Here is a 27571-nt window from a genome sequence, read left to right as displayed (position 1 = left end):
AACTCCTGGGGAGGGAACCACCAGGTGGCTGGGAGTTTTGCTGTTGGGGCAGCTGGCTCAGTTCCAGCATGGTGGGTGAGGAGCCCAGTGGGGCACGAGGACACGGCCTGGGGCAGCTAGACCCAGTGCTCCCCCCCCCAACAGCTGCAGCCCGTTTCCAGGCTGGAGGGGGGAGAGGATCAAGGCGCACCCGCCCGGTGGTGGGAAGGAACATGCCCCTCGGGTTACACATTAGCCTGTCTGGCACACAGCAGCTGCCCCACCGACCCCGCCCAGAGAGCCTGTGCTCGCTGTGTTAATTGGCTGCTGTGGGCACCGCCTCTGGGCAGAAGACCCAAAAGGGTGGCGGTCCGGCTAAGCCCTCCAGCCCCTGGACGGTCTGCCTGCCCAGGCAGAGGCTCAGGTGTCCCGTTGGCCAGCCTTGGAGCCCCAGCGCCAAGCGGACTGCTGCCTGCCAGGGCCACAGCTTCCCCCAAACTGGCATCCAAACGAGTCGCTTCATTTTATTGTAGTTACTTCTTAGATTGTTATAGAGCACCCTCCCCTGCGGGTCAGGGCGGCTGACGGCATAAAATAACAACGACGTGGGATAAACCACAGTGCTAACAGTGCTGGTTGAACAACATTAACATGTTAACGGTGCCACAGTGGGTCAGCTCAGAGCTTGCGGGGAAGGGTCCGAGGCGGCCCAGGACCAGTAGATGGTGCCGGCGGAAGAGCTCCCTTTGGCAGGCCCAGTGGAAGGAGCCCATTCCACCTGGATGGAGCAGGCTCGGGCCCTGGCTGAGGTAAGACGTGCTTTTGGGGCCAGGGATCTCAGCAGAGAGCTCTCTGGGGGTGTCGGCAGCTCCCTCAGCGGGGCTCTCTCTGGATCCCAGGAAAGGAGGGCACCCCAGGGAAAGGGCACCCCAGGGAGGGATCGTGAGGGCACCCCAGGAAGCCGAGCCTTTCGCTCAGGCGGGAAAGGCCTGCCCACCTCCCCACCGATCCCAGCTCCGGTCTCTGACAGAGAGGCTGGTCAGCTGCCCCCTCTCCCTCCGTCCCACTGCCAGGCTACTGGCACAGCCCCACCGAGCTTGGGCCACGGGGCCCTCCGGGAGCTCCCAGATGCCCAGGCTAGTGACCCCCTGGGGGGAGCTGGGAAAGACATGAGCACTCCTGGGCCGAGGCTTTTCGAAGGTGGTCAGCGCAGCACCTCGGGCAAGATGTCTGCTGCTGACCTCACTGCCGGGGGACCCTGGGGAGAGGCCGCCAGGGAGGGAGGGAGGGAGGGAGGGAGGGGGCCCTGGGTTCCTCAGAGCCCTCTGGCTGGCTGGGACCAGGAGAGCAAAGGGGCTCCTGGCCACAGGACACAAGGCAGACCCACTGACTTGGGTGGGTGTGGGGTGGTGTGTGGAGGGTGTGACTGGACCCCAGCAGAGAGCCAGTCAGCAACCTCACCTCCTGCACAAGATGTTCACAAGGCCTCTGGGCCGGCCTGCTGGGAGGGAGGGAGGGAGGGAGGGGGGGTGCCCCCCTGAGGGGCCGAGAGGGCAGGAGGGGCACTGCAGAGGCCACGGGAGGGCAGGGAAGGGGCTGTGCCCGGCCCAGGACCCCTCCCCTTTCTCTGTCCTCCTCTCGCCCACCCCCTGGGCAGCCTCCCCGCCGGCCCGCCCGCCCTGGGAGGAGGGCTCGGCTGGCGGAGGAGCGTGAGGGAGGGGGCCGGTGGAGCTGCCCGGCGCTCTGCACGCGCTCAGAGGGCGGGCCTTCCCCCTTCTCCCCCCGGGGGCTCGTGGGCGGCAGCGGAGGGAGGGAAGGAGGACGAGGAGAGCCCGCCTCCCCGACAACGCCTCGGCCGCTCGCGGCAGGCGGGTTCGTCCCTCGGCCCAGGCAGGCGGACGCAGGCAGGCAGGCAGGCAGGCAGCGGCCCGGCCATGGTGAGTGCGGAGGGCGCCGCTCCGACGGGCCTGCCTGGGCGCTGGCGGCGGCCGGAGCGGAGGCGGAGGGGGGGGCGCAGTTGGGGCGTCCCGGAACGGCGGGGGGGGGGGGAGCGCGCCGCGGATTCTCGTCCTCCCCGCGCGGGGTGGGCGGCCCAGGCCGACAGGGGGGCTTCCCGGCTTCTGCGCCGGCGAGGCCCGCCTCCGTCCCCCTCTGCCCCCCGCCCGCCGGGCTGCGGCCTGCCTGGGGCCCCGGGGCTCCGGCCGCGGCGCCTCACTTCGGGGCCTTGGTTCCCGGGGCCCCTGCGCCGAGGCGGCGGCGTCTTCTGCCCCACGGTTGCAAGCATGTGTGATGAGCTCAGCGGGCGGCCTGTGGGCAGCAAGCCAGGAGCTGGCAAAGGGGGCGGCCGGGCCGGGCCGGGGGAGTAACGGGAGAGAGTGCGGCAGGCCATGGGCGCCCGCGGGCGCCATCCCTGCTCAGGAGCAGGGGCCTGGGGCCTATGGGGTGGCAAACACAAGGGCAAGTGACTGGGTGGGGGGCCCTTGGGCAGGAGCGGGGGGAGGGAAAGCCCAGGACAGCTCAGGGGAGGCGGGGGGGGGGCTGTGGCTGGCCAGGCTCCTCCTGGAAGGCTCCCCCGCCCCTTCTCAGCAGACAGCCCTGTGGCCGGCCCCCTGGCCAAGCGCTCCACCGAGGTGTGTTTTGATGCGCCCGCAGCCTCCCGGCCTTGCCAGCAGGTGAGGCCTGGGGCGCTCTCTGGCCGAAGGGCCTCCCCCTCTCCTGGGCCACGCCCGCCCCACGGAGCCTTGCCGCTCAGCGCCGGTGTTCTTGCTCGCATTCCAGTCTGGCGCACCTTTCTGGGGTGTGTGTGTGTGTGTGTGTCGGGGGGGGTGTTAACCGCCCGGAATAGCTCTTCCTGCTGCTCTTTGTGGTCCTGTCAGGCGGAACATGTCCCGTCTGGTTTACCTGCAGACAGTTGTGCGTTCAGATGCTTGTGTGTGGTGCAACCTGCCCCCCTGCTCGGTGGGCCCCAGGCGCTCCCCGCCCCCCATGGCCTTTGTCTCCCTGGGCGGCCTACAGACCTGCACGCGGCTGAGGGCAGGCCGCTCCGCCTCCCTTCGGGATACAAGCTCGTGTGTTCAGTTTGTCCGGACCTGGGGGGAGTGTGTGTGTGTGGGGGGGGGAAGCTATCTATTGCACTGGCCCTTCAGCCGGTTGGCTGGGGTTACAGCAGGGGGCAGAGGGGGCTCATTGCTGGCTTGGCTTCTCAAACAAGCCCCCTCCTCTTCCTCCTCCTCCTCCTCCTCCCCCCTCCCCTCCGCAAGCTGGCCAGAATGTCCTGGCTGGAAAGGGGACAGCCCAGCCCAGCAAACGTCCAGATCGTTCAGCAGGGGGAATGATTCGGTGGGAAGGGGGGAGCATGTCAGACACCCCCCGCCTCTGCGGCTCGAGGGAGTGGGAGGCGGGGCATGAGCGCCTCCCGGTTCCCGGGGCCTCTGTGCCCGGCAAGCGTTTCCTGCCTGCTTGGGAGGGAGGGAGGAGAGAGGCTGCCCCGCATTTGCTGAAGGGTCTCTGCTGGGGCGGGGCGCTGGGGCGTGGGAGGCGCCTCTCGGGACAGGCTCCTGTGGCCTGTTGTCCTCTGCGCTCTCACGCCCTGCGGCTGGTTTCCCTGCAAGGGGCCCCGTCTGCATCTCTCTCCGGAAGGGCGGGGGGGGGCACTAGAAGAGCAAGTGTTGGGGGGAGGCAGAGCGAGGGGGCATGGGCGAGGGGGAAGCAGCCTTTCTTGACCTCTTGGTGTTTGAGCCACTGGGGTTAGAAGCGGCTGAGCTAGGCCCATGGCTCAGCCGGAAGGTTTGGTGGGGTCCCTGTGCCTGCCCCCCATCAGCCTGGCCTGCTGCCCTCCTTCGAGACTCCTGTGGGCTGGCCACGTGGCTCCCCCGAGAAAACAACCCAGCTCGGAGTTCAGCAGAGTTCCCTGGGCTAAGCGCGCTGATCCAGTTTCTCCTGGTTGGGGGAAGGCCGGGGGCTGTCTGTGTGGTGCTTCCCCCCTCCTGATACTTCTAGGGGACAAGCCAAGTTCCCAAGCATCTCCAGGAGTGATTCCCAGGGGCAGCTGGCTTACATTTGTGGCATGGATCTTGGCCAGGCGAGGGCAGGGGGGTCTGGCTGAGCCCCATGATCATACAAGAGTATAACAAGGACAGTCTAATAATTAAAGCAAACAGAGAGAAACAGACCTATCCACTGGCAATATGATAAAGAAAAATGTCCTGTTTTTGTGGTTTTCCTTGCTTCTTTATTCTTTAGGACTTCTGTCAAAACTGAATCCAGGTAATCTCCGTTTTCAGTTCTTTCATCAGTGACAAGTCCTTATATATATTAATAGTATAATACTGGCCATAGGCTCACATAGGTATGGGGATACCAGTCTGTATTGACACATTCCCCAATGAAGGCAAGGCGAATGATGTGAGCTGTATTGGGTCCCCACTGGGGGAAGGCAGGGTTCCACGGAACAGCGCAAAAATAATCATGGCCTTGTAGCGCTGTGTGGTGTGGCTACATGAGGAATGCTGGTTACACGCTTGGTTGCTGCATCTCAGAAAAGGAAAAGGGCAACCCAGGATCATGCAGGGAGTGTTACACCCTGTTATCATCTAGAGCAGAGGTGGCCAAAACATGGCTCTCCAAATATCCATGGACTACAAGTCCCATGGACTCCTGCTAGCATGTGCTGGGAATTGTAGTCCCTGGAAGTCTGGAGAGCCACTGCTCCCCTCCTCTGAACACAGAGGTGCATCTCCTGTAGGAAGGAATGTTGGCCAATATGCGGTCGCCGTGTTGGTCTGAAGCAGCAGAACGGCAAGTGTGTCACTTTAAAGGCTCCTTTAAGACTTTGTTCAAGGGGTGAGCTTTTGGAAAGGTCACCCCTTGAATGAAACTATGTTGGTCTTCAAGGTGCCTTTGGACTCACATTGGGGTTCCGTCAGCTGCAACACGAGGACCACCTCCCGTTAATGGTCTGCTTGGGCCACAAACAAATGGTAGCAAAGGACTCCAGCAAATAAGATGGTTTAGTTTGACTCCCCTGCCATGGGATGCTGCTCCCCTCCCCAAATTAAGAAGTGCAATGTCTGGCACGGGGTGCTTCAGGCCTGTGCTTCAGGTCAGGCTTGCCCACCTCACCCCCACCCCTGGACTGGAGCTCCAGGGCTCGTAGCTATGGTCTGGTTTCTCCCGGTGGTGTGAAGGGTGTCCACCTGCTGCGGCCTGCACCACCCACCCTGCTGCCCTTCCCTGTTGCTCTGGCCTGGTTCCTGGTTCCTGTCTCTTGCCAGGCCTGTGCGGAGGGAGATCTCTATGGCGCCTGCCTATCACTCCACAGATTTGGCCTTGCCGTCAGCATCCCTGTAGCTCCCAGGTGCCATCGCCTTCCTCTCTCCTTTCGCTGCCTCCTTCAGAGACATCCAACTCTCTCATGAGTACATCCTTTGGCTGGCCAGAGGCCTCCCTTCCAGCTCCCTTTTGAATGTCCTTCTTGCCTTGCCTTGAGGCTATCCTTTTGCAATCGGTCAAAGGCAAGAGATTCAGCGGGGGCCAAAGAAGTCCTCCTTGTTCCCCGCTGGCCGAACCCGCTGGGGGAGGGGGCTCTGCCGAGCTGGGCTCATTGGAGCAAAGCCTTCAGTGGCTGCGTGGGGCAGTGGGCCCCTTGCCCTGGGGGATGGCCCACCGCAGGGGTGACAGTGTGGCTTGGACTGGGCTGAGCACATACCTCTTCCCCCCCTCCCCCCCGTGGCGGCCGGGCGGCTGCGGGGGGCTCCCGTCTCCCTCCGTGGCAGGGTTGCAGCGCCGGAAGCAAAGGCGGCCTGCCCGCTCTTCGGCTCTCTGCATGGGGCCGCCGGCCGGGCCGGTGCCATCGAGGGCACGCCCGGCTCAGACTCGTGGAAAGTTCGCGGGGGGCTGGCCGCTCGGGGCGGGGCGGGGCTCCGGCCCGGGGGAGGCAGCGGGCGAAGCCGGCCTGCGCTGGGGCTCCTGCTCGCGGGGGGGGCGGGGGGGCGGGACGCGGCCGGAGCCGAGGGTCCAGGCGGGGAGGGGCGGGGAGGGGGCCGGCCCCCTCCCCCCTGCTCCTGCTCCTGCTCCTGCTGGGACGGGGCATGGAGGTGCTCAGGGCGTCCGTCGTGCCTTTGGCCTTTCAGATGTCGACCTACAAGCGGGCCACGCTGGACGAGGAGGAGCTGGTGGACGCGGCGGACGGCGAGGGCTACCCCAACGGCGTCCAGGTAAGGCGGGCCCGGGGGCGCTCCCCTGCCGCCTCGGCCTCCCAGACCCGCCAGCCGGCCCAGTGGGCACAGGGTCGCCTTGTTCCGGCTCTGCAGGAGGGGGACCGAGCGACGGGCAGGCCGGCAGGCAGGCTTGTAGGCGGCTCCGCGTGGAGAACACGCCGTCCCCCTTGCTCCCCACCCCCACCCCCCTTCCGTGGGAACAGGCTGATAAATCTCTCCCCGGCTTGGAACAGATGGAGGCCTGCAGCGGCGCCTGGGAATGATTGCCTGTGCCCGCAAAGGCGCCTCCCCTGTTGGAGGGGAAGGGGGGGGGGGGTTGCCTGCCTCTCCAGAATGGAGTTCTGGGTGCTGCCCTCCATGCCCACCCCATCACATGGCTACGGGGGGGGGGGAGCTGGTATCACCAGAGTGGGCTTGCCCCTGGGCCTGATGGCAACAGAAGTCTGGTTGGCAATTTGCCTCTTGAGAGCCTTCCCCCAGGACCCCAAGACCTTGTGCCTGCCAGGTAGAAGACTGGGGCTCTGGAGGAATACTTACAGGTGTAACATTATACTATTTGGCCAAATGCCTTGTTTCCTCAAGCAAACAGTGTCAGAGCTGCAAACAGCAACGTTCTCTTGTATCAGCCCCCCCCCCCCCGTCTCCCAGATGGCAAAAATGACCATTAGATTTATACACATGTATTGAAAAGGCAGAACATCTACTTGCTCCTTTTTAAACAAAAAACTAACCTTTAAACTTCTTAAAGTAATACATATTAAACTCCAAGAGTTAAATACTAGTAACAATTTTATTACATCAAATCCAAAGGTTTATGACTAATGTGGCCAGCAGAACAATATTAGAATTAGTATATATTGGTAATAAAATAAGAAACATCCACATATTAGCAGCACTAATAAACCATCTACGAAGCACTGGATGTTAGAAATATGTATTGTTACCTCCAGAGCCTAACATTGATATCATCAAGATCAATAAAGTTTGAGATATGAATAAGATAGCACATTAATTTAAATCGGATGTGCCAGCCTATAGCAGGAATAGCAGACCGTCTAGGATCTATAGAGGAGACTTCCTTCTTTGGGCCAAGAGACTTTGGGATAACATACAGAGACAGATGGGAAACTCTGGGGTGATGAACTTGGACTGCTTCCCTTTTCTAAGGGCAGAGCAAGTCTCAGACACTGAGTGGGGCTCCTCTGGGGTCACAGAGCCAGGGTTACATCATCCAGGTAAGGGAAATTCTGGCTAATGTGGGATGGTGAAACATGGGGAAAGAAGCAGAAAGGAACATCTCGGAGAAAAAGTGCTACAGCCTGTGGACTGTTCCAGGGTGGGGGCCATGGATTCCTGGTGGTGGGAGGCACTTGGGACAGTGGAATGCAAAAGGCCAGGTGCTCCTGACCGGAGGGAGGTTCTATGCAGGCCAAATCTTGCTGCAGCTGCCACAGGAACATTCTGCTTGTTGCCCAGGGAATCTCTTGAGGACAGGCTGAAAATGGGTCAGGAGGGAGCCTGGACGACCACCAGAGCTTGGTCCGCTTTGGCTAAAAAGAAAGGGGTGTGTGCAGGCAGCAGACAAATGACAGAAGTTACGTCAAGCTTGCCTGTGTGCCCAAAGGAAACCAGTATTAATGAATGAGGTTTTCAAATGGAATATATTAGCTGAATGTTTCTAAAGTTCTGGGAAAAGAATATTGGTTCTTTGCATACAAACCTTTATTCCCTCCTGTAAAGGGGGGGGGGGAGCAACTCAACACCATCTTTCAATCCTTACAATGTTCCATGGAAATGCAGGGTTGGTTCTGTGCTGCTTTCTGCCCGCCAGCTCCTCCCAGGAGCCCAGTCCCTCGGTCCCTGTGGCCAAAGATCATGACATGTCTGCTGACCGATATGCCCCAGGCTCGTGAGGGTGACCTCCTTGGAGGAGGACCTCCCCCTCCATCGAGCCCAGGATTGTCTGCTCTGCTGGCAGCAGCAGGCCGGAAGCTCTGGCAGTGGAAAGATTCCTACAGCACCAGCTGGCCAGGCGCCTGTAAGCAGAGCTGCTGAGGTTGAGCCGGAGCCTCGCCTTCTCCTCTTCTTGGACTGCAGTTTCTGCTCCTTTCCCCGCCAGCAGCCTCCGCTTCTCCTGCTTCCGGGTCAGGGTGGTGGTGGCTTTCCTTGCCTCATTGGGAAAGCTGCCCTTGGAATCTCCCTTTCAGTCCTAAGTGGCAGTACCCCAAGACTGACAGGCATGAGTGGGAAGGAACCTGGCAGGTGAGCCTGGGGGGCTTCTGCAGTCACTGGGCGGGTTGCTGCTCTCAAGACAGGAAACCTGCTGCTGGCTTCTCAGCAGCCTGCTGTGGGAGGGGCCTGGAGCATCGCCTTCCTATAGCTTCCCCAGGGAAGGGTCCTTCAGGGGCTGTGAGTTGAGTTGCTCCTTTGCTGAAATCCAGGGTGTTCCCTTTGGGGAACAGCAGCAGAAGAAGCAGGGAGGTGGGTGGGATTTGATCCCTGGCATCTTGTTGGCGAGGGAGGAGGGCTCCTCTGGGTCTGCTTCAGCTCCATTTCCTGCAATTGTCTCTTGCTTCCTGCCAGGGCGCCTGCGGGAAGCCAGTCCTACCATTGCCTTGTCGTTGTGCGCAAAACTTTGGCAGGCACAGGAAACTGCAGCTGCCCCCCCCCCCAATCCTTCGCTACAATTGGGTGGTAGGAGGCCAACTGGGCAGCAGGCTGGGCAGCTGCCCCCCCCCCCCCAAAAAAAGGAACTCTGCTTTCCACACTTAAGACAATGTTGTTCTGGGGGTTTAGAAGTGGGAGGGTTCCTAGAGACTCCCCTGCTAGAAGCCTCCTCTTCTACTTGGAGCATCCCATGAGGCACAACGAGGGTGTGTGTGTGTGTCGGGCAACTTGTGTGCCTGCCCTGGCTGGGTCTTGGTGCTGCCCTAATTGTGCTGATTACACTGTGTTTCTGGCGTTGTCCTCCGTTCTGGCGGGCCAGCGTGGTTTTCCCATGCAGTTTCCTCTCTGTGTCATCCTGTGCTGTCACATAGCATTCTTGGGGCGCTGTGTTTCTTTGTGTAATCTGCCTCGAGCCTCAGCAGGAACAGCGGACCACAGATTCCTGCCACAGCGGTGGCTCTGCTGTGTCGTGCCAGCCCCACCGCTGCTCAGGACCTCCCAAGCAGGGCAGGGCTGGGTGCTTCACGCTCCCCCCGCAAGGGATGCCAGCACCCTTTGGGGCAATGGGAGTACCTGCGAGCGGGTGGAGTGCGGAGCTGTGGCCATCTGTCCAGTGCTGCAGACCCCACCCATTTTGGAAGGGGATGTTCTCTGGCCCTCCTTGCCTGCCTCGGCCTCTCTGGCGCTTCCTGCCGCCCTTCCGCCTCCTCCTCCTCCTCCTGGGGCCTTGGATTGTGGAGCTTTGCTCTTCCGCTCTGCTTGCCTGGCCCCTCTGCCTCTCCCAGGGAGTCCCTCCTCCTGGCAAACGCCGAGATCCCCGCTGGGCACAGCAGCCCGAGACCTGTTTCCCGCCTCTCTCCCCAGGTGGATTTTCACAGCTCAGGCAGCAGGAAAAGCTGCTGGGTAGAGCGGACGCGTCTGGAGAGGTCCCTCCTGGCCCTGGTGGGGGCTCTGGGGCTCAGCCTCCTGCTCTGCATCTCCATCTTGCTCCTCCAGTACCAAACCCGTGAGTCTGCCGCCCCCCCCCCCCGATCCCTGGGGCTGCTTGCCCTCCTCACACCTTTGGCGCCACCTAACCGGAGCCCTTCTTCCTCCCTCCCTGCTCCAGGACCCTGCCTGACCGAATCCTGCATCTCGGTGACCAGCGCCATCCTGAGCTCTCTGGACCAGACAGTGGACCCCTGCGAGGACTTCTTCCGCTATGCGTGTGGCGGCTGGATCAAGGCCAACCCCCTGCCGGACGGCCACTCTCGCTGGGGCACCTTCAACAAGCTGTGGGAGCACAACCAAGTGGTCTTGAAGCACCTTCTGGGTGAGAAGGGGGCCAGACGTCACCCCATCCCCACCAAAAAGGCCCAGTGGGGGGGGGAGGTGCATGTTGACATTCCCTGGGAGCTCCCAGGCTCCTGCCCCACAGCACACAGCCGGCCCCTTCTGCCTTTCCCCACCTTGGCCTCCAGAGCGGTTCAGCCAGGGGCTTTAGGCCTCATGAGGGGGTGTTGGCTGTGCTTCCGATGCCCCCTCTCAGGTCTTCCTGCTCTTCTGCCCTTCCCTCTTGTGCAGCCTGCAGGAGCTGGCTGGGCTGCCTCTCTTGGGATTGTCATCTCTTTGCGGGGCAGGGGGGGGGAGCATGGGGCTCCTTGGCTGGCCCCCTCACTCTCAGGCTGGCCTGCTCTCAACTGTACCACCCCTTTCCAGTTTTATTTGGCAAAGGATGCTTCTGGCTCTCTGGATCAGCGGTGACCGGCCAGTAGCCCAGCAGCCTCAGAGGCCGAGGCCTTCCCCCGCTGCCCCCCCCCCCGCATGCAGAGCTGGACTCCCTCTGACAGAGGAGGTTGTTGGCCACTGGGAAGCCTCCATCAGGGCACAGATGAGTCCATCACCCCTGCTTCTCTCTTGCATCTGGCACCGAGAGGTATACTGCCTCTGAATGGGGAGGCTCCATTGAGCTGTCGGGCTGCCCCCCGAGATGTGACCAGGGCTGATTTTGTAAAGCCTCCTAGGCAAGGGGCAGGCTTTCCCACATTCATCACCCAGAAGGGGAAGCTTTTGGCTCTCCTTCCCTCTTCCCAGCCTTTCCTGACAGCCGGGTAGTGCAGCTTCAACCTGCTGGGCAGGAAACAGGTTCGGAACATCACAGGTCTGAAGCTGGAGGCCAGAAGGGTCCCCTCTGTGGGCCTCCCCTTCTTCTGTCTGTGCCCCGGAGTGCGTGTGTGTGTGTGTGCGGAGGGGGTGGGGTGGGGTGGGTGGCAGGAGCCAGCTCTCTGCCGCAGGGAGGCAAGGGGGCCCTCTGACTTGGCACAACTCCGTGCAGAGAATGCCACGGCCGGCCGGCAGAGCGAGGCAGAGCTCAAGGCCCAGCGCTACTACCAGTCCTGCATGAATGAGACCAAGATCGAGGAGCTGAAGGCAGAACCCCTGATGGCTCTCATCCGGAAGGTACGGCTCTGCTCTAGAGGAAGGCAGGAGCTGCTTTGGGGGGAGACGACGGACTGGCCCCTTGTCTGCTCATGCAGCCCCTCGGGGGATGGGTGGTCCACGTGTTCCTCTTTGGGGCTGTGGCAGGAGGGAGGAGAAAAGTGAGCTGGACCCCCAGGCAGGAGGGGGGGACACTTTTCAAACACAGCCGGGGGGTGGCCCTGCCCATTGGACTCTTGAAGGGTGCAATTGTGTGATGCCATGTGCTTATGGGGGGGGGGCTTTTTTGCTGTTCCTTCCCTGTAGCTGGGGGGCTGGAATGTCACTGGCCCCTGGGAGGAGGACAGCTTCAACCGGACCCTGCTGGCCTTGGCTGCCCACTACCACATCTCGCCCTTCTTCTCCCTGTACATCAGCGCTGACTCCAAAAACTCCAGCAGCAACGTCATTCAGGTGAGAGGAGGGGGTGAGGCCTGTGTGTGTGTGTGTGTGTGTGCGCGCACGTGCATTACTTGGGCAGCCCCTCTTTGGCCCTTGTGGTTAGATGGCAAAAATTAGGGAGACCCAGGTTTAAATCCGCTCTCGGGGTGATGGGGGCTGGATGCTCCCGCTGCTTAGGCCGCCACAAGGGAAGCCCCCACATGTCCTCTGGGGTCCAGAGCAAAACAGCAGGGCAGACGGTGGGGCAGTGCGCACCCCTTCTGGGCAGCAGGACTTGCCTGCCTGGACTGTGAGGGCCTGGGTGACTTTGCCGCTGGGCCTGTCCTGGACAGCTGTCTCTCTCCTCCTCAGGTGGACCAGTCAGGCCTGGGCCTGCCTTCCAGGGACAACTATCTGAACAAAACCCAGAATGAGAAGGCAAGTCCCATTCTCTGGTGCCTGCACAGGCCCGGGGATTCACGCCTCCTTGGCCGTCGCCTCAAGAGGGGCAGGTGTGTGACTCTGCACGTGCATCTCTGCCACGCCTTGCCCCAGGAGCAACGCTGGCCAGGGCACATGTGAGAATCTGCCTGGCCGGCTGGCACTGTGACATCCTACGTCTGCAGGGCCACAAATACATCTGAGTAGCTGCTGCCAGGGTTCTGTAGGAGGCTGGGTGCCCGAAGCGTGGGGGTGGGAGGCCTCTTTCCTCCGGAGCTCCAGCATGGGCAGCTTCACAGCCTGTTGGTCAACAGACACCCATGTCGCTTTCTTCTCTCCTTCCCTGCCCCTGCCCCCGATCCAGGTGCTTGCAGGGTACCTAAACTTCATGGTGCAGCTGGGCATGCTGGTGGGGGGGCACGATGAGGCTGCGGTGCGGCTGCAGATGCAGCAGATCCTGGACTTTGAGACTGCCTTGGCCAATATCACCATGCCCCAGGAGAAGCGGCGGGATGAGGAGGCCATCTATCATAAAATGACAGCCGGGGACCTCAAGGTGGGGAGCCCCAGGATCTGGGGGGCTGGAGGGGGGCTGGACAGCAGCTGGTCCACTTCCAATCTAGTCCCCCCCCCCCAATATCTGACAGGCTGCTGATCCTGGGAGAATGCAGTGATAGCCGCCCACTCTGTGGGCATTCCCAGCTCATAGAACCTTATTGTGGAAAGGGGCCATGCAGGCCATCTAGTCCCACCCCCTGCTCAGTGCAGGGTCAGCCTCAAGCATCCAAAAGGATCTGTCCAGCTGCTGCTTGAAGACCGCCAGGGAGGGGGGGGCTCCCCACCTTCTCAGGCAGTCCATTGCACTGCTGAACTACTCAGACTGGGAAAAATATCTTCCTGATGTGTAGCCAACCCCATCCTCCATGTGATTCAAACCCATTACTGTGGGTCCTATCGTCTGCTACCAACAAGAAGCATCTTCTAACTTCCTCCAGTTGACAACCTTTCAGCAGTTTAGTGAGAGCAATCCTCCCAGTATTCCCAAGCCCCTCAGCCTTTCCTCCTAAGGCTTGGCCCCCAGGTTCTGAATCATCCTCCTCACTCTCTTCTGCACCCTCTCAATTCTGTCCACGTCCTTTTTCAAGTGAAGCCTCCAGAACTGTCCCCCGGACTCCAGGTCCTGTGCAGCATGCGGGAGAATTATGACATCTTGCGATTTTGCTGTGAGGCCTCTGTTGATACAGCCCAAAATGGCATTGGCCTTCTTTACCGCCGCATCACATTGTCTGCTCATATTTAATCTAAAGTCCCCAAGTACCGCAAGACCGCCTTCACACACCCACTGCTACCCAGAAGTGTCTCTCCCATCCAATATGCATGCTTCTCATTGTTGTGGCCCAGATGTAGAATGCTGTGCTGCGTCTTGTTCTCATTTGCCCACTTTTCCAGCATGTTCAGATCTCATTGAACACGTGTGCAAGCAATTCAGCTTTTATCAGTAGATCAAGCTGCAAAGACTTGAGAAGTAACATCCTGTGTTTTGAAGCGGCAGGAAGCGAAAAGTGGCCAACCAACCCCGAGATAAGAGGGAGGGGGTGCAGCCAGTACATTTGCTGGGGGCGGTCAGGATCCTTCCAGCTCAATGAGGCCTGAGTGTGATTCTGGGAGGAGCAGCTGACTCTGCCTCCCCCCCCCCTCCCCAGAGCCTGGCTCCTGCTGTCGACTGGATGCCCCTGCTCAATGCCGTCTTCTACCCAGTGGAGATCAATAAGTCTGAGCCTGTGGTGGTCTATGCCAAAGAGTACCTTGAGCAAATCTCTGACCTCATCTTTGCCACAGATAAGTGGTAAGCCAACAGAGGAGGAGGAGGAGGGGACACATCATGTAGGTGTTTGCTGCTGGGTGGGTGGGGGGCATCTGGGTGCTGCGCTGATGAGGCTGCGGTGTAGTTGCTGGATGCCAAGGTCTGGAGTTGGGGGGGGGAGGGGGCTTTCAGCAGAGCTGAGCCTTCTTTCCAGTGGGTCCCTGGAGAGGGGGAAAAGGCGCTCTGACCCTTCTGGTCTCTTCCAGCCTTCTGCATAGCTACATGATTTGGAACCTGGTGAGGAAGACCTGCAGCTTTCTGGACCAGCGTTTCCAAGATGCTGAGGAGAAGTTCATGGATATCATGTATGGGACGAGGAAGGTTGGTCGGGGAGAGGGGCACCACCCAGCGGGCAGAAGGTCCCACTGGCCTGACTGTTGGTGGGCAAGCTTCCGGTCCCATTAGAATTTCAAAAGGACAGAGATGCTATCTTCCTCTCTTTCCTCCCCCGAATCTGAAACTCTCCCCAGTTTGCAAGGGTGTTTTGCTTTGGGGTCCTCGTCTTGGATACCTAAGATGACCCAACACGGCTGATTCCAGCTCAGGTAGCCCTATTAGGTGGCCCCGGAGCCCACTCGGCCATGTCGTCAGCAGCCTTTTCACCTCCTCATGGGGGAGGCCAAGGAGACAGGTCTTGCCGAGGGACCACTCTGGGGGCAGAGCTGGGGCTTGAGTCGGGTGTGCTGGGGGGTGGGCCCTGAGAGAGTGGCTCTCCTCTCCTCTCCTAGCAGATGTGCCTCCCCCGCTGGAAGTTCTGCATCAGCGACACGGACAATAGCCTGGGCTTTGCCCTGGGCTCCATGTTTGTGAAGGCCACCTTCGCGGAGAACAGCAAGGCCACCGTAAGTGACCCCACAGCTTCCTCATGGAAGCTGTGACCCCTAAATGTCTGCTGTATTTTCACGTTGCCACTGCAGAATTCTCTGGAATTCGAGGTCTTCATCCATCCACTCTCCAGCCCACCCTAGTCCAGTCCCAAGAGTGCCTTTGGCTTCCTCTGGACCCCCTCCCTCCTTGAGAAGGCTTTCCAACCCTTCCCCCCCCCCTCCAAAGCCCACAGGCTCTCAGGGGCTGCTTCTGGGTGACCCGTAGCCTGTCCCAGCCAGGCCTTCCAGTGCCTCCCCCGTGCTGGAGAACCACGCAGGGGGCTGTGTGCAAGGAGCTCTCCAAGTTGTGGGGCCCAACTGTGACGCGCCCTCTTTGGTGGCGCAAGGCTCTCCATGGCTGAGAGCGAGTGCTTCCCCTGCAGGGATGTCCTGGCCAAGCCCACCTGGTTGCATCCCTGACCGCCATGTCTGTGGTCCCTCTCCCCAGGCGGAAGAAATGATTGCAGAGATTAAGGCGGCCTTCGAGGAGAGCCTGGTGGGCCTGGAGTGGATGGACGAGGAGATGCGGCAGGCAGCCAAGGAGAAGGCAGATGCCATCTACGACATGGTGGGCTACCCCAAGTTCATTGCGGACCCCAAGGAGCTGGACAAAGTCTTTGCAGAGGTGAGCTGGCGTAGCAGATGAGGGTGGGGCTCAGCAGAGCCATCCGGGCACTGACGCGCAGCATGTAAGGAGGGTGGGGGCTAGATTGCCCCCCATATTCTAACGCTGTTTGCTTCTTGGCAGTATGATGCTGTTCCTGACCTCTACTTCGAAAACGTCATGCAGTTCTTCAACTTCTCTGCCCGCGTGACAGCAGACCAGCTCCGGAAGCCCCCAAATCGCAATCAGTAAGTTGTAGGGGGAGTGGTCCTCTTGGCCAGAACAACAAGGCCAGGGGCTCGAGACCCCTGCTGCTTGGAGGTGCACTGTCTCCCAAGAGGCCATTCTGTCGGGCTTTGAGAGCCAATGGGGGTAGCCATAATACAGACTTACGGACTGGTCCAGTGGTATTTCCACAAAAGGTCCCTTGCCCTTGGCCGGAGTGGGGGGAGCCCAAAGGCTGCAGCCTGCCAGTGGACAGGCTACAGGGACTGCTGTTTGGCAGTCTGAGGGATCCTGTGGGTGGGGGGTCCTGAGGGATCCTGTGGGTGGGGGGTCCTGCAAAGGCACAGCCAGCTGGGTGGGAGAGCTATAGCAAAGCTTCATGCTGCCCCCCAATTCTTGGTCTCTGCTTCCCCCTGGAGGACAGCAAAGATGGTGCGGGGTTTCTTAGCTTGCCAGAGGAGCAGATGTAAAGGGCGGGGTGATGCCCCTTGTGTTTCTGGACGGCTAGTCTTGGACCTTTTCACACTGGAGGTTTCGTGCCAGGCTGCAGGGTGGAGTTTTAGTTGGGGCAGGTTGCCCTTTCACTTCCTGCTCCCAGATGGGGGAGCATTTGGCCTGGTGCACCTCGTCCACCTTGGATTTGTGCTCCCACACGGGACCCAGGGCAGCAAAGTTCCCAGTGCAGGAAGGGTCTTGGTTTGGCTTCCAAGCTACGGCTGGCAGCCTGTGGGCAGGCCTTGAGTTTCCGGTCTTTTGGGCAGGCCTTGAGTATCTTCCCAGTACAGCCACCAGGGACTACCTCTTCCCTCCCTGTCTGTGGCTACTCCTCCCCCTTCCCCTTCAGATGAGAGAGTGAGAGAGCACACCAGCCCTGCCAAGACCATCACTTTCTGTAGGAGGGGGCTCAGGTGAAGGAGTGGATTCGGTGGGCAAGGGTGCGGCTAGTCCCAGGGCTGCTGGGGGTGTGGATTGTCTTCCATGTTAGTGGCTTTCTTGCAGGTGGAGCATGACACCCCCAACCGTGAATGCCTACTACTCCCCTACCAAGAACGAGATAGTCTTTCCAGCAGGGATTCTGCAGGCTCCCTTCTACACGCAGAGCTCCCCCATGTACGTAAGCGCCTCTTGTCCTTCCCTGGCACCCGGGCACTTTGCACAGAGTGTGTGGCAGAAGGAGGGCGGGAGAGAGCCTCCTGCCTCTCCTGCTACAGCACTCCTGGGTGCTGGTGAGCAACTGAAGGAGCCCAGAGACACCCCCCCCCTCACAGCCCCTTGCCAGAGCATGCTCCCTCCTTGCTGGGCCCTGGTGAGGAGTTCCTTGCAGCCTGGGCTGCTGCTGTGGCCATGTGTGGCCGCCTTCCACCTTCAGAAGCTAGCCGTCCCTGGGGTGGGGATGGGGTTTCCATGAAGCCTCTATCGGCCCTCTGTGCCTCCCAGGGCTGAGGGTTTGTGCCCCCTTTTTGCAGGGCACTCAACTTTGGTGGAATTGGGGTTGTGGTGGGCCACGAACTGATTCACGCCTTTGATGACCAAGGTGGGCATCCTGTGCTTCTCTCCCTTCCCTTTCCCCTTTTTCCAAGGGGCGTCCTCCAGCTTGTGGGGCTGAAGGCCTCCCTTGCTGGCCAGCTGCCTGTGGAAGAACTGCTGAGCTGTCCCAAAGCCTTGACTACCGATCTCATCCGTGGCTCTGACCATTCAGTGCCCTCTGCTGGTCTCTGGGCCAGGCTGAGCTCGGGGGGGGGAGGGCAAGTGGGACAGTGTGCATACCTGCCTGCCTTGGGGTTGGGGTGGGGTGGCGCTTCTGCCTGGGTGGCTTGGGCCCTCCACCCAGCAATGCTGCTCCTTTCCTCCTCGGCAGCCTGGTTGCCACTCCCAGGGCTTCTGCTGCGAAAGCCACCCAGAGAGGCGCTGGCTGATCTGGCTGCTTGTTCCCCTCCCTCCTTGGTCTTTCCAGGCCGGGAGTACGACAAGGAAGGGAACCTGCGCTCCTGGTGGGAAAACTCCTCGGTGGAGGCCTTCAAGCAGCAGGCGGAGTGCATGGTGGCCCAATATGGCAACTACAGCATCAACCGCGAGGCCATCAATGGCCGGCACACGCTGGGGGAGAACATTGCCGACAACGGGGGGCTGAAGGCTGCCTACCGGGTGAGGGGCTGGGCACCCTCCCCATGCCCCCGTTGCTCCCTCACTTACTCAGGAGCTGCTCTTCACTGGGTGGGGCACCAGCCAGGGCTGCTTTTTCCCCCTTGGGGAAATGGCCCACGGCAGTATTAGCAGAGCAGCACCCTTGAAGCCCTCCTCCTCCTCATTCTCATTGTGCACATTGGGGGAGCAAGGAGACATGGACACAAATGGAGCCACTTCCTGCTGAGTCAGACCCTCAGTCCATCCAGGTCAGTCTTGCCCGCTTTGACTGGCAGGCGCTCTCCAGTCTTCTCCGGCACCCAGCGGTCTTTCTCCTCCCCCGCAGCCTGGTCATCTCCACGGGAGGTGCTGCTGGGGCTCAGCCCTGGGACCTCTGACTGCCACTGAGCCACGCAGCCCCACCCTTCCCAAACGCAACTCCACTCTTTGCTCTTTCTGTCCCTCCAGGCCTATCAAAACTGGGTGAGGAAAAACGGGGAGGAGGAGACGCTGCCGGCCCTTGGCCTCACCAACGCCCAGCTGTTCTTTGTCGGCTTTGCTCAGGTGGGTGGCTTCAGCCTCTCCCGTGGGCACAGGTGGGGGTGGAAACCTCAGCAGCACCAGCGCGGGGCTCCATTGCAGCTCTGGCTGGGAGGGGTGGCTGGTCTTGGGTGCAAGGATATTTGTTTGTGTGTGAGGAGGGCTACAAAGCTGGTGAGGGGTTTGGAGACCAAGAAAGGTTGGGGGAACTTGGTCTGTAAAGTCTGGAGAGGCGACTGAGAGGGGATGTGATCACCATCTTCAAGTATTTAAAAGGCTGCCATATAGAGGATGGAGCAGCGTTATTTTCTCTTGCCCCAGAGGGATGGACCAGAACCAATGGGATTAAATTAATTCTAAAAATCCGGAAGAAGTTCCTGACAGTTATAGTGGTTTCTCAGTGGAACAGGCTTCCTCCGGAGGTGGTGGGTTCTCCATCTTTGGAAATTTTTAAACAGAGGCTGGAGAGCCATCTGATGGAGAGGCTGATACTGTGAAGGCTTAAGGGGGTGGCAGGTGACAGTGGAGGAGCAATTGGGATGTGAGCGTCCTGCATGGTGCAGGGAGTTGGAGGTGCCATCCTGCTGCTTGAGGAAGTTCTTCTTCCCCCCCTTCCCCAGGTCTGGTGTTCTGTGCGGACCCCCGAGAGCTCCCACGAAGGACTCATCACGGACCCACATAGCCCCTCCCGCTTCCGTGTCATTGGCACAGTCTCCAATTCGAGGGCATTCTCGGAGCACTTCCAGTGCCCTGCCGGCTGCCCCATGAACCCTCGAGAGAAGTGTGAAGTCTGGTGACTTTGGTGCACACGGAGGCAGAGCACCAGGCAGAAGAGACATGGCACCAGCGCAGGACTGCAGCACCCGGGGGCAAGGTGGACCAGCACCATGTCGCAGGCAGAATCAGCTGCCCGGCCCACCTCCTGGAGCCCCACCCGCAGGCACTGAAAGACTCATGCTCTCTTTGTGCGGGGAAAAAGCACAGGCCTCGCACGGCTCTTGTCATTTTGAAGGGAGAATCACCTTTTTTAAAAAAGGCAGTGAACCAAGTTGCTCTCATTTCAAACACTACCAGAAACTTGTTGCAAGATGTACTTTGGGAAAACTACTTTTTAACCTTGTGGAACACTGGAAACTTCAGGGAAAAAATCTATTGAAGTAGTTTTATATCTCTATAAATATATATATATATATATATATAATATATATATATAGTTAAAACATGGTATATTTGTTTTGTCAGCCCTTTCTCCGGTGCATGTGCCTGTCCTCCCAAATCTATTGACAGCCTAGATGCTCTGTCCCCCACCTGGATGAGCTGGGGCTTGGGACAGGGAGCAGGTGTGATTCTGAGCCCCCCCCCTCACTTACTGCATAAGCTGCTCAACCAGCTTTGGGAACAGGGCTGGAGTGTTGGTCCTCCCCCCCCACACACACACACACACACAGCTACGCCCCCTCTTGATGCATGATTGAAGCAGGAGAGGCCAGCCTGGGTTCCTGCTCATCTCCTGGGAGCCAAGCGTAGGGGATGTCTCCTGTGGCCCAACTGCTGTGGAGCAGGTCCCAGTTGCCAGCTGCAGGGGTGTGATGCCCCCTTTGCCTTCCTTTGGGCAAACCGTTCTCCTGGGCAGCTGCTGGCAGGCAGTGAGGCCACAGGCAAGTATGCAGAGTCCTACAGAACTTGGGCCCCCAGGGAAACCAGGATCTGCTGTTGAATGCTGGCCTTCCAGCTTTGCAGCTGTCCACGTGGGAGCCGGCCTGGCCTGTGCTCCAGTGCTTGCAAAGAGACCGGGGGCTGCCAGCTGCTGCCTGGCCCTGGGCCAAGCGCTCCTCCTTTGCCGCAACTGCAGAGCATGCCGGGGCAGCCGTGCTTTGCTGCGGGAGCAGAGGCCCAGCTCTGCAGGCCCTCCCTCCACAGTCTTTGTGTCCTGCATCTGAGCTGGTTGCTCTGTGCACCTGGATGGCAGAAGCCGGTCTGTGCCGGGGACCAGGGCTCAGTTGGGGCAACCCTGCCCTGGAGAGCAAGCTGGGAGCACCTGGACCCCTCTTGCTGCACTGCCTCTGCACAGTGTGGCCGAATTGGGGGGGGGGGGGGGGTAGGTGTAAGTGGAAGTGCAGCTGAGCCGTGTTTTCAGAGAGGCCCCTCTTCAGGCAAGCCGGTGACGTTGGAGGGGCCGAGGGAACTGTAAGCAGGCGTGCACACACCCCCCGCCCTGGATTTGTCTAGCCATGTAGCAACGCTTGGCTCTGCATTCATTCCACCCCCCCAAGGAGACAGACCTGCCTGTCTGTGCAGGATATCTGCTGGAGGACCCCCCACAAACCCCCCCTACCCTGGGGATCTGGCTTCAGCGCAGCCTCGGGATGCCCGTTTTACTGCTCATCTCCCCTGGAGAAAAGGGCTGCCGGGGAGGGCGGGCCTCACTGCACCTTACGCCGCTGAAGGCGCTGCCTGCCGGCTGTTTCCCAACCGCAGCTGGCAAGGACAGAGCAGCCCCCGGGCTAAGCCTAAAGGAGAGGCCGTCCTTCCCGAGGGGCGGGAACCAAAGTGTTCCCACGACCCCCTCCCCCTCCCCCTCCCCCTCCCCCTCCCCCTCCCCCGGAGGCTGGAGGCCCGCAGGGGCTGTCTGTCCGGCGCCCAGTTTTCACTCCGGCCCTTCCTGTCCTGTCCTGTCCTGCCGGGCGGCGTCGGGGGCGAGCCCTTCTCCTCCCGCCCCCCAACAGCGGCGTCCCCAGGGCTAAGCGGGGAGAAGGGGGGACGCTGTGCGCATGCCCCGAGGGGGCAGCCCCCCAATTGCCTCGCAGGGGCCGGAGCCCCCCGCGCCCGTCCGGCTTCCAGGCATCGCGGAGACCTCGGGGGCGGGGAGTAGGGAGCGGCCCCGCCCCGCCCCGCCCCGCGAAGCTGCTCGGGAGCTCCGACGAAGCGCTCCGAGCGGACGCGAGAGGGGCGGGGCGAGAGGCTCGAGAGGGAAGGGGTGTTTGCGCGTCACCGCCTCGCCTGCGTGCCCGTGCGCGCGGCGCGCGCCTGTGCGTGTACGCGCGCGGGCGGCGGTGGAGGGGGGGTGAACTTGCGAGCGCTTCCGGAGCGTTCCGAGCGGCCCCGAAGAGCCGAGTGGCCGAACGCCCGAGCGTCCGTCGTCCTGCCGGACTGCTAGAGGCGGCCGCCCGCGCCATGTTGGATGCTCCGCTCCGGCCGTGAGGAGAATCCGCCGGCATCGCCCGCCCGGCCGCCGCCACACTCCCGCCAGCCGTCCCGCCCGGCCCAGGGGCGTTGAGAGCCGCCGGCGGCGGCGGCCTCATGAGCAGCGGCGCGGCCTGAGGGGCCCCCGCCGGGCCGCCCGCCCGCCGGCCGGCCGGCCCACCGACCGACCAGCCGCACAGGAAGGAGGGCGGGCGAGCGGGCGGCGGAGCGGAACGGAGGCCGGCCGGCCGGCCGCGTTGTCACGGAGACCGGCCGGGGGTGCTGGCCCGCCGGGCTGCCCCCACCGCCGCGCCGCTCCCCGCCGCCCGCGGCCGCCCCGCCGGCCTGGTGGTGGCTCCGCTTGGCCATGAGCCTCCCGCAGAAGGCGGCGGCCCTCAAGCCCGGCGCGGCGGGGGGGGCGGCTCCCTCCGGGGGGGCGGGGGCGGCGGGGGGGGCAGGGCCCGGGGCGGCGGCGGCGGCGGCGGCAGGAGGAGCGGCGCCGCCACAGCAGCAGCAGCAGCAGCCGCCCCCCGCGGCCGCCGCGCCCCCGCCGGCCGGGCCGCCGCCTCCTCCTCCGCCCGCGCCGCCACCGACAGCAGCAGCAGCCGCCACGGCGCCGCCTCCGCCGCCTCCCGCGCCGCCTCACCCGGGCCTGCGGGCCCTCCCGCCGCAGCCGCCCCAGCAGTATCCTTCCCGGCAGGCCTGGCCCGGAACGGGGCCCTTGATCGCCTGGCGCTGCGGACTGCTGGGCCTGCCTCTGAGGAGGCCCCTGGCCGGCCGGGGTGGGGGGCTGCTCTTGCCTTGTCTGCAACAAGTGCTTGCTCTTCGCAGCAGAATTGGGCCCTTCTTCACAGTTGTATGAGGGTTGCCTAAAGATGGTCTCTCGTCCTGGTTTAGTAAGGTTTATTTGCTGTTGATTGAGGTAGTCAGGTCATGTTTACATCTGTCCTACCTATGGGCTGGCCAGAGTTGGGGAATGTGCCTGATGTTCATGGGTGAAATGCTGATTGGCAAGCCTCTGGTGTGTTTTTAAAGCTAAATTTTAATATATGGCAAGTTCTTTCAAAGGGCCATATTGAATCTTTAAATGCACCTATCCTGTGTGAAATTTGATCGTGTTGGTTTTCTTTGTTTTATGAGGCTGCCTGCTTCCCACAGAGTGTGAGTCTGTCATAGTTTGTACCCATCCAGCTCCATGATGGGCCTTTTGAATGACATTCAGCTTTGTGACTGTAATGAAGCACCTTTATTCTCTCATAGTTAAGTGTCTTGTGTTTGCCTGCCTGTGAAGGTGGTCAGCTTTCCACTTCTCTAATTAGTAGTAGTAGCGTCTCTTTAATATCCTAGATCAATGTCGACTTCCTTGACTGAAAGGGGGGGAAGTAGATCTGCTCCTAGTGGATCTCAGGGTGCGGGAGGCTTCCTATTTTGATTTTTAAGCAATGATATACTTTAATTCTTAGTTTTAAAGACCTCCTGGACATCTGTTTAATTCTAGTGTGACATTTAGTTTTGTTCCCTTAAAATATAGCCGTGTGTCTTCAGTACTGTCTGCTCTGGAGGAAGACGGCCATGAGAAGTTGGCTTGAAATGCAGATATCAGAATTTAGCTAATTTCCTTGACTGTCAGAATCAAGCCATTTATTTCACTCAGGAGGTTAAGAAGTGACTTATCATTGTGCTTCTACCCCAGGTTTTGTACATCCTCTAGCAGTGCCTGAATGTTGAACAAGGAAGATGAGAACCAGCCTTGATGAGCCTAGCAGAGGCTGCAGAGTAAGGCATTCAGATGTATTTGGGATGCTCCTGGATCAAAAAGTAATAGTGCTGCTTGAGCCTGCATTTTACTTGGCTCAGGTTCTGAGGCTTTGTTTGAAAAGACTCCAAGGAGTCTGGACTGTTTGTATGCAGGGACTCAAAGCATTAAGGACTCTTGCATTTTATTCTTGGGACTCCAGGTTAAGCTGTGAGTTGGTAGGTTCCCCACCTGGATCCAGAGTTGGTGCCTATAATGCCTTGCTGGTTCCTAGAAACTTGATTCTGGCATCGGGAGACTTGTTTCCAGTGAGCCACTGTTGGTGCCCAACGCATTCTGGGCTCTGTTCTGTATCTCAGATGCTTCCTAATCAGTTTTTTCCTTCATCAGCACGCTGCTTGTAAGAATAATTCAGTTTAAAGGGGTCTGATGTTCAAATACATGGTCCTGAGATGCGGGCTCAAGCTGCCATTGCAGCTGTGAGGTGGGAGTAGGGACTTCTATGCCACCCATTGCTTAAAAGAATTGTAAAATCACGGTACTTTTCCCTTCACAGGGTGATGTTGTGGACAGCACTATTGTCCCTGTGGGGAGGTGAGGAAGAGGAGGTGGTTTCCATGTCTTCAAACTCCTCTCACACTGGAACATGCATGCAGGAGATTGATGCCGAGCCAGACTGTTGGGCCCTGTTGTTCAGTGTTGTCTGCTCAGTCTGACTGTGGCTGCCCGGGGTCATAGGTTGAGGTCTATTGCATCACCTGCTACTTGATCCTGTTAACTGGAGGTATTGGGGATAGAACCTGGGACATTCTGCAAGCAAATCGGATGCTCTGCCACTGAGCAATTCCCCCTCCCCCAATCTTTCATGCTCTGGGTGATATTGACTGTGCAAAGAGCCTGTCAGATCCTACCCCTGCAAGTGCAGGGATGTACCTGGCAGCCTGTTGGGAATTCTGAATGAAGCAAGTTGGATATTTTGACCCCTCTTTCTCACTCATTTCTGTTAGTTGGAAAGAGCAGTTGTGCTTCTAAGCAGTGATTCCTTATTTATTTAATCACATTCTTACAAAGACCCAAGGAAGGTTACAACATATGAAGATTATAGAGGATATAAAAATACAGTGAGAAAGTGTAAGTTACATTGCTTGAAGTCTTATGGTCAGAATAAATCCATGAGTTCCTTTCCAGACAGTCCTTAACAATACAAGACTTGCTTGATGCATCTGGTGGAGAATGTCCAGTAATAATTGCAGAAGAGGAGGAGATTCCTGGTTCAGAGCACCTGGGGGACTTTTGACAGCAAGGAGTGCATTTCCTGTCAGGTGTTTCTTTTCAAAAGCTTGCCCTTCGTGGCTGAGTGTGGGATGGATGGGATGTCTAGTTCCTGGCATGAGAGCAGAGTGTGTCCTTTCAGGTTGTGTCTGTGAACAGACAATGCCTGTGTTTTAGCCGTGCTCATGCAAGAGTTGCTTTCTGACTTGCAGTTTGGCAGCTGAGGAGATGTCCCCTGAAGAGCTTGTGCTGTTGGTCTCCCTCCCCTCCACCCTCATTCTCGTTCAGATCTGTGCTGAGCCATTCAGAAGGCTAACATTGACCAGAAAGACAAAGAGCTCTTTCAGACTGGGAGCTTTTGTTAACATTCCCCATGTTCCTCTTCCCTGCTCCTTACTCGAATTGTTAATCTTCAAGTTCAGCAGCTCCAATAGCATTTTGAGAATGAAAGTCACTTCCTGATTTTCAAAAGCAAACAGCTGTGGGAAAAGTTCGGCACATCTTCTGTTCATGCTTGGCTGATCCCCTCCCATGTGCAGGATTCTGTCATGATGGACAAAGAAGTCTTCTGTGCTTATAGTGACCTTTGTTTGCCCAATTCTGTTGGTATGCCTAAAGGGTTGAAAACCTGTATCTTTACAGTGCTTTAAAGCCTGTACCCACCCCCAGGACTATGCTCTGGAAGTGGAAGTGACCTCCCAGGGTCCCCGGTAGGATCTCTCAGTTGCGTTCCTATCTCCTGGGAGTTTGTGTGCCACAATCCATAGATGTGGCCTTGTGGGAAGTTTTTTCACCCTGCAAGTGTGTTCACACCTTTTGCTGCTTTGTTTTGCTGCACGGCTGTATATGTAGAACACTCTCTACAATGTTTTCTGTTCACGTCTCTCCTCTGGTCTCTTAATCTCATCCCCAGTGTCTTGGGTTGTACCCGTATGTTCCCAGTCTTCATACCTCTTCAGCAAGGCCCACTTGGGAACCAGCTGGCAAATCCAGAACGCTGCTCATGTCAGGCAAGCTGTTGTGCAGGAAGGTATGGGAAGGATGCAAACAATGCAATCCACACCGGTTTGAAAGATGACACAAGTGCTGTGGGATGAATCTGTGGGAAACTAGGTGCTGTTCAAAGCCTTGCCAAGAGTATCTGAGTTCCATCTTTCCTTGGCAACTTCTTGAGGGTGTTTTGAATGTCGCAAGAGTGCCATGCTAGAAACAAGCCATAGGTGTTATTGCTTCTATGCTGGAGTTGCTGAGGCCAGTGTTTGGAGCTTAGAAATTGCTTTGTGATATTTGGAAATTAAAGATGCTAGACTATAGACATGGATGTGTGTGAGGGGATGTTTGTGTGTTCTTGGTCAGTATCATTTGTATTTCAAAATACAGAGAACACATGTTGCTCCCTGCCTGATTTCTGATGCCTCATGTGTCACATGCTGAACTACTTGTAGCTGTCAATTGGCTTCAATTTCTGTTCCTTGTTCAAAAAGAGACTGGTTGATCAAAGAGAAACTCCCTTGCGAATGCCCGGGAGCTTTCTGTTAGCTGGGCCTTTTGTGGGACTGTTTGAGAGGAGATGAGCTGCCTCATGTGGTGGTGGTGGTGGTGGTGGTGGTGGAGGTGGAGGAGTTCTGCTTTGGAACGTTAGACTTGCCTCTCTCTACCCGCCTTCTGACTCCTCCCTGAGGCCATGTGTGTGAGGTGAGTTTGCCCAGGGGAAGGCTGCCATGGACACACTGTGTTTTTTTCCTTTGGCTTCTCTTGTGTGGAAGGGCAAGGGGTGGTTTAATGGCTCTCTGTTCTCCGACCGCCGGCGGCATCTGAATTGGGGCAGAAAAGGCAGAAGGTGTCCTGGTGGCCCTTCTCAAAGCACTGGGAGTTGTTTCAGCCTGTTTAAAGAAACAGCAACCCCTGGGCTCTCCTCCCCTCCCTCTTGGTTTGCTGCTTTGCCCTGAATCTTCTGGGATTACCCTCTGAGTAGGGACAGTCTTGGTCCCAGCTAAATTTGGGAGAAACTTTGATGGATGACCCCCTAAAGAGGTGATGCTTCAGACATTCTGTGGTTCTGTGTGCCATTGATGGGCTTGTGGTGTGCAAGCTTCAGCATGCCCTTAAGATTGGAGGGGTTCTACTCCACTAGTCTGCTCTAGGTTAGACTTCTGTAATTTGCTCTAGTGGGCCTTCCCTTATCCTTGTCCTAGAAATTGCAGTTTAGGGTTCTTACAGGAATAGCTTGGAGGGTCCACGTCCAGCCAGTGCTGAGGCAGTTGCACTGGTTGCCAGTTGCGTCCCAGATCAAGTTTAAGGTTCTTGTACTGACGTTCAAGGCCATCTATGATCTGGGCCCCACATATCTGAGGGATCGCCTATCACCTTTTGCCTCCTGCAGGGCTCTTCACTTTGTGGGTGTAGACCTGTTGGTACTTCCTGGCCCAAGAGAAGTGCACCTGGCGTCAACCAGGGCCAGGGCCTTTTCAGTCCTGGCCCTGACCTGGTGGAGCGAGCTCCCGGAAGAGCTAAAGGCTCTGCAGGAACTTCCTCAGTTCTGCAGAGCCTTCAAGACAGAGCTCTTCCAACAGGTATTCGATAGGGGGCAGTTAAGATCAATGGGCCTCTCCTCCACAGCTGGAACATCAAGCTAACTCCCCATTACATCCCTCCCAGGCATTGAGTGGAGGGGGTTCCTTGAGCTATGGGAAGGGGGATTAGAGTAGTTATTTGTCGCTGGGGATTTTGTAAGGGTTGGGATTTTGTGATTTTATTGTAGGGTTTTTAATTTGCAACTCGTTGTGAGCCAGCTAGTCTGAGAGTGGGCGGGCAATAAATATAAAGATGATGATGATGATGATGATGATAATCTGCCAGCAGGTGGAAGTGCCAGGGCGGGTTCTCCAGGCCCCTGTCAATGAAGAATGTTAGCAAAGTAGTTTGAGGAATGTGAATATTTTATGCCCTTTGGGATGGGATGTTGCAGGGTTAGGAGCACATGAAAGACTTCCA

At 58.8% G+C, this 27571-nt stretch overlaps 3 protein-coding genes across 36 annotated transcripts in view; 2 read left to right on the top strand and 1 right to left on the bottom strand.

The window, feature by feature from the left end:
* LOC143824435 (proproteinase E-like) overlaps positions 1-5642 on the bottom strand; it is a 193012-nt gene extending 187370 nt beyond the window's left edge. The window contains exon 1 of the mRNA XM_077311755.1: positions 5639-5642. The gene's annotated coding sequence lies outside the window, so the exon portion shown is untranslated. The remainder of the gene's footprint in view (positions 1-5638) is intronic.
* On the top strand, positions 369-19588 carry ECE1 (endothelin converting enzyme 1). Of its 4 annotated transcripts, none has more exons than XM_077311749.1 (18): positions 369-788; positions 6111-6194; positions 9729-9870; positions 9973-10176; positions 11179-11303; positions 11589-11735; positions 12075-12140; positions 12508-12699; positions 13847-13989; positions 14214-14328; positions 14736-14849; positions 15322-15498; positions 15622-15725; positions 16702-16812; positions 17169-17236; positions 17657-17847; positions 18295-18390; positions 18987-19588. In XM_077311749.1, exons 1-18 carry the CDS (start codon positions 702-704, stop codon positions 19161-19163), a joined length of 2343 nt encoding a protein of 780 aa, XP_077167864.1. In that variant the 5' UTR covers positions 369-701; the 3' UTR covers positions 19164-19588. The 4 variants fall into 4 exon arrangements, with proteins under 4 accessions (XP_077167864.1, XP_077167865.1, XP_077167867.1 ...); XM_077311750.1 differs by having other exon boundaries at positions 370-788; positions 14739-14849; XM_077311752.1 differs by lacking the exon at positions 369-788 and adding an exon at positions 1675-1916.
* A 2495-nt stretch (positions 19589-22083) lies between these two features.
* Positions 22084-27571, top strand: part of EIF4G3 (eukaryotic translation initiation factor 4 gamma 3) — a 53632-nt gene continuing 48144 nt past the window's right edge. For 26 of the 31 annotated variants that reach the window (XM_077311397.1, XM_077311396.1, XM_077311395.1 and 23 more), the window contains exon 1: positions 22085-22233. Coding sequence is in view for 2 of the 31 variants with exons in the window: in XM_077311385.1 (XP_077167500.1) it covers positions 25345-25607 (263 nt within the window). In the remaining 29 variants the exon portion in view is untranslated. Of the gene's footprint in view, positions 22234-22288; positions 25608-27571 lie in introns of those variants that run through there. The other 5 variants (XM_077311379.1, XM_077311381.1, XM_077311377.1 and 2 more) reach the window with 3 other exon arrangements.

The sequence above is a fragment of the Paroedura picta genome, chromosome 15, assembly GCF_049243985.1.
Source record: "Paroedura picta isolate Pp20150507F chromosome 15, Ppicta_v3.0, whole genome shotgun sequence".
NCBI lineage: Eukaryota > Metazoa > Chordata > Lepidosauria > Squamata > Gekkonidae > Paroedura > Paroedura picta.
Note: the sequence above shows the minus strand (reverse complement) of the source record. Positions and strands in the feature narration are given on the sequence as shown.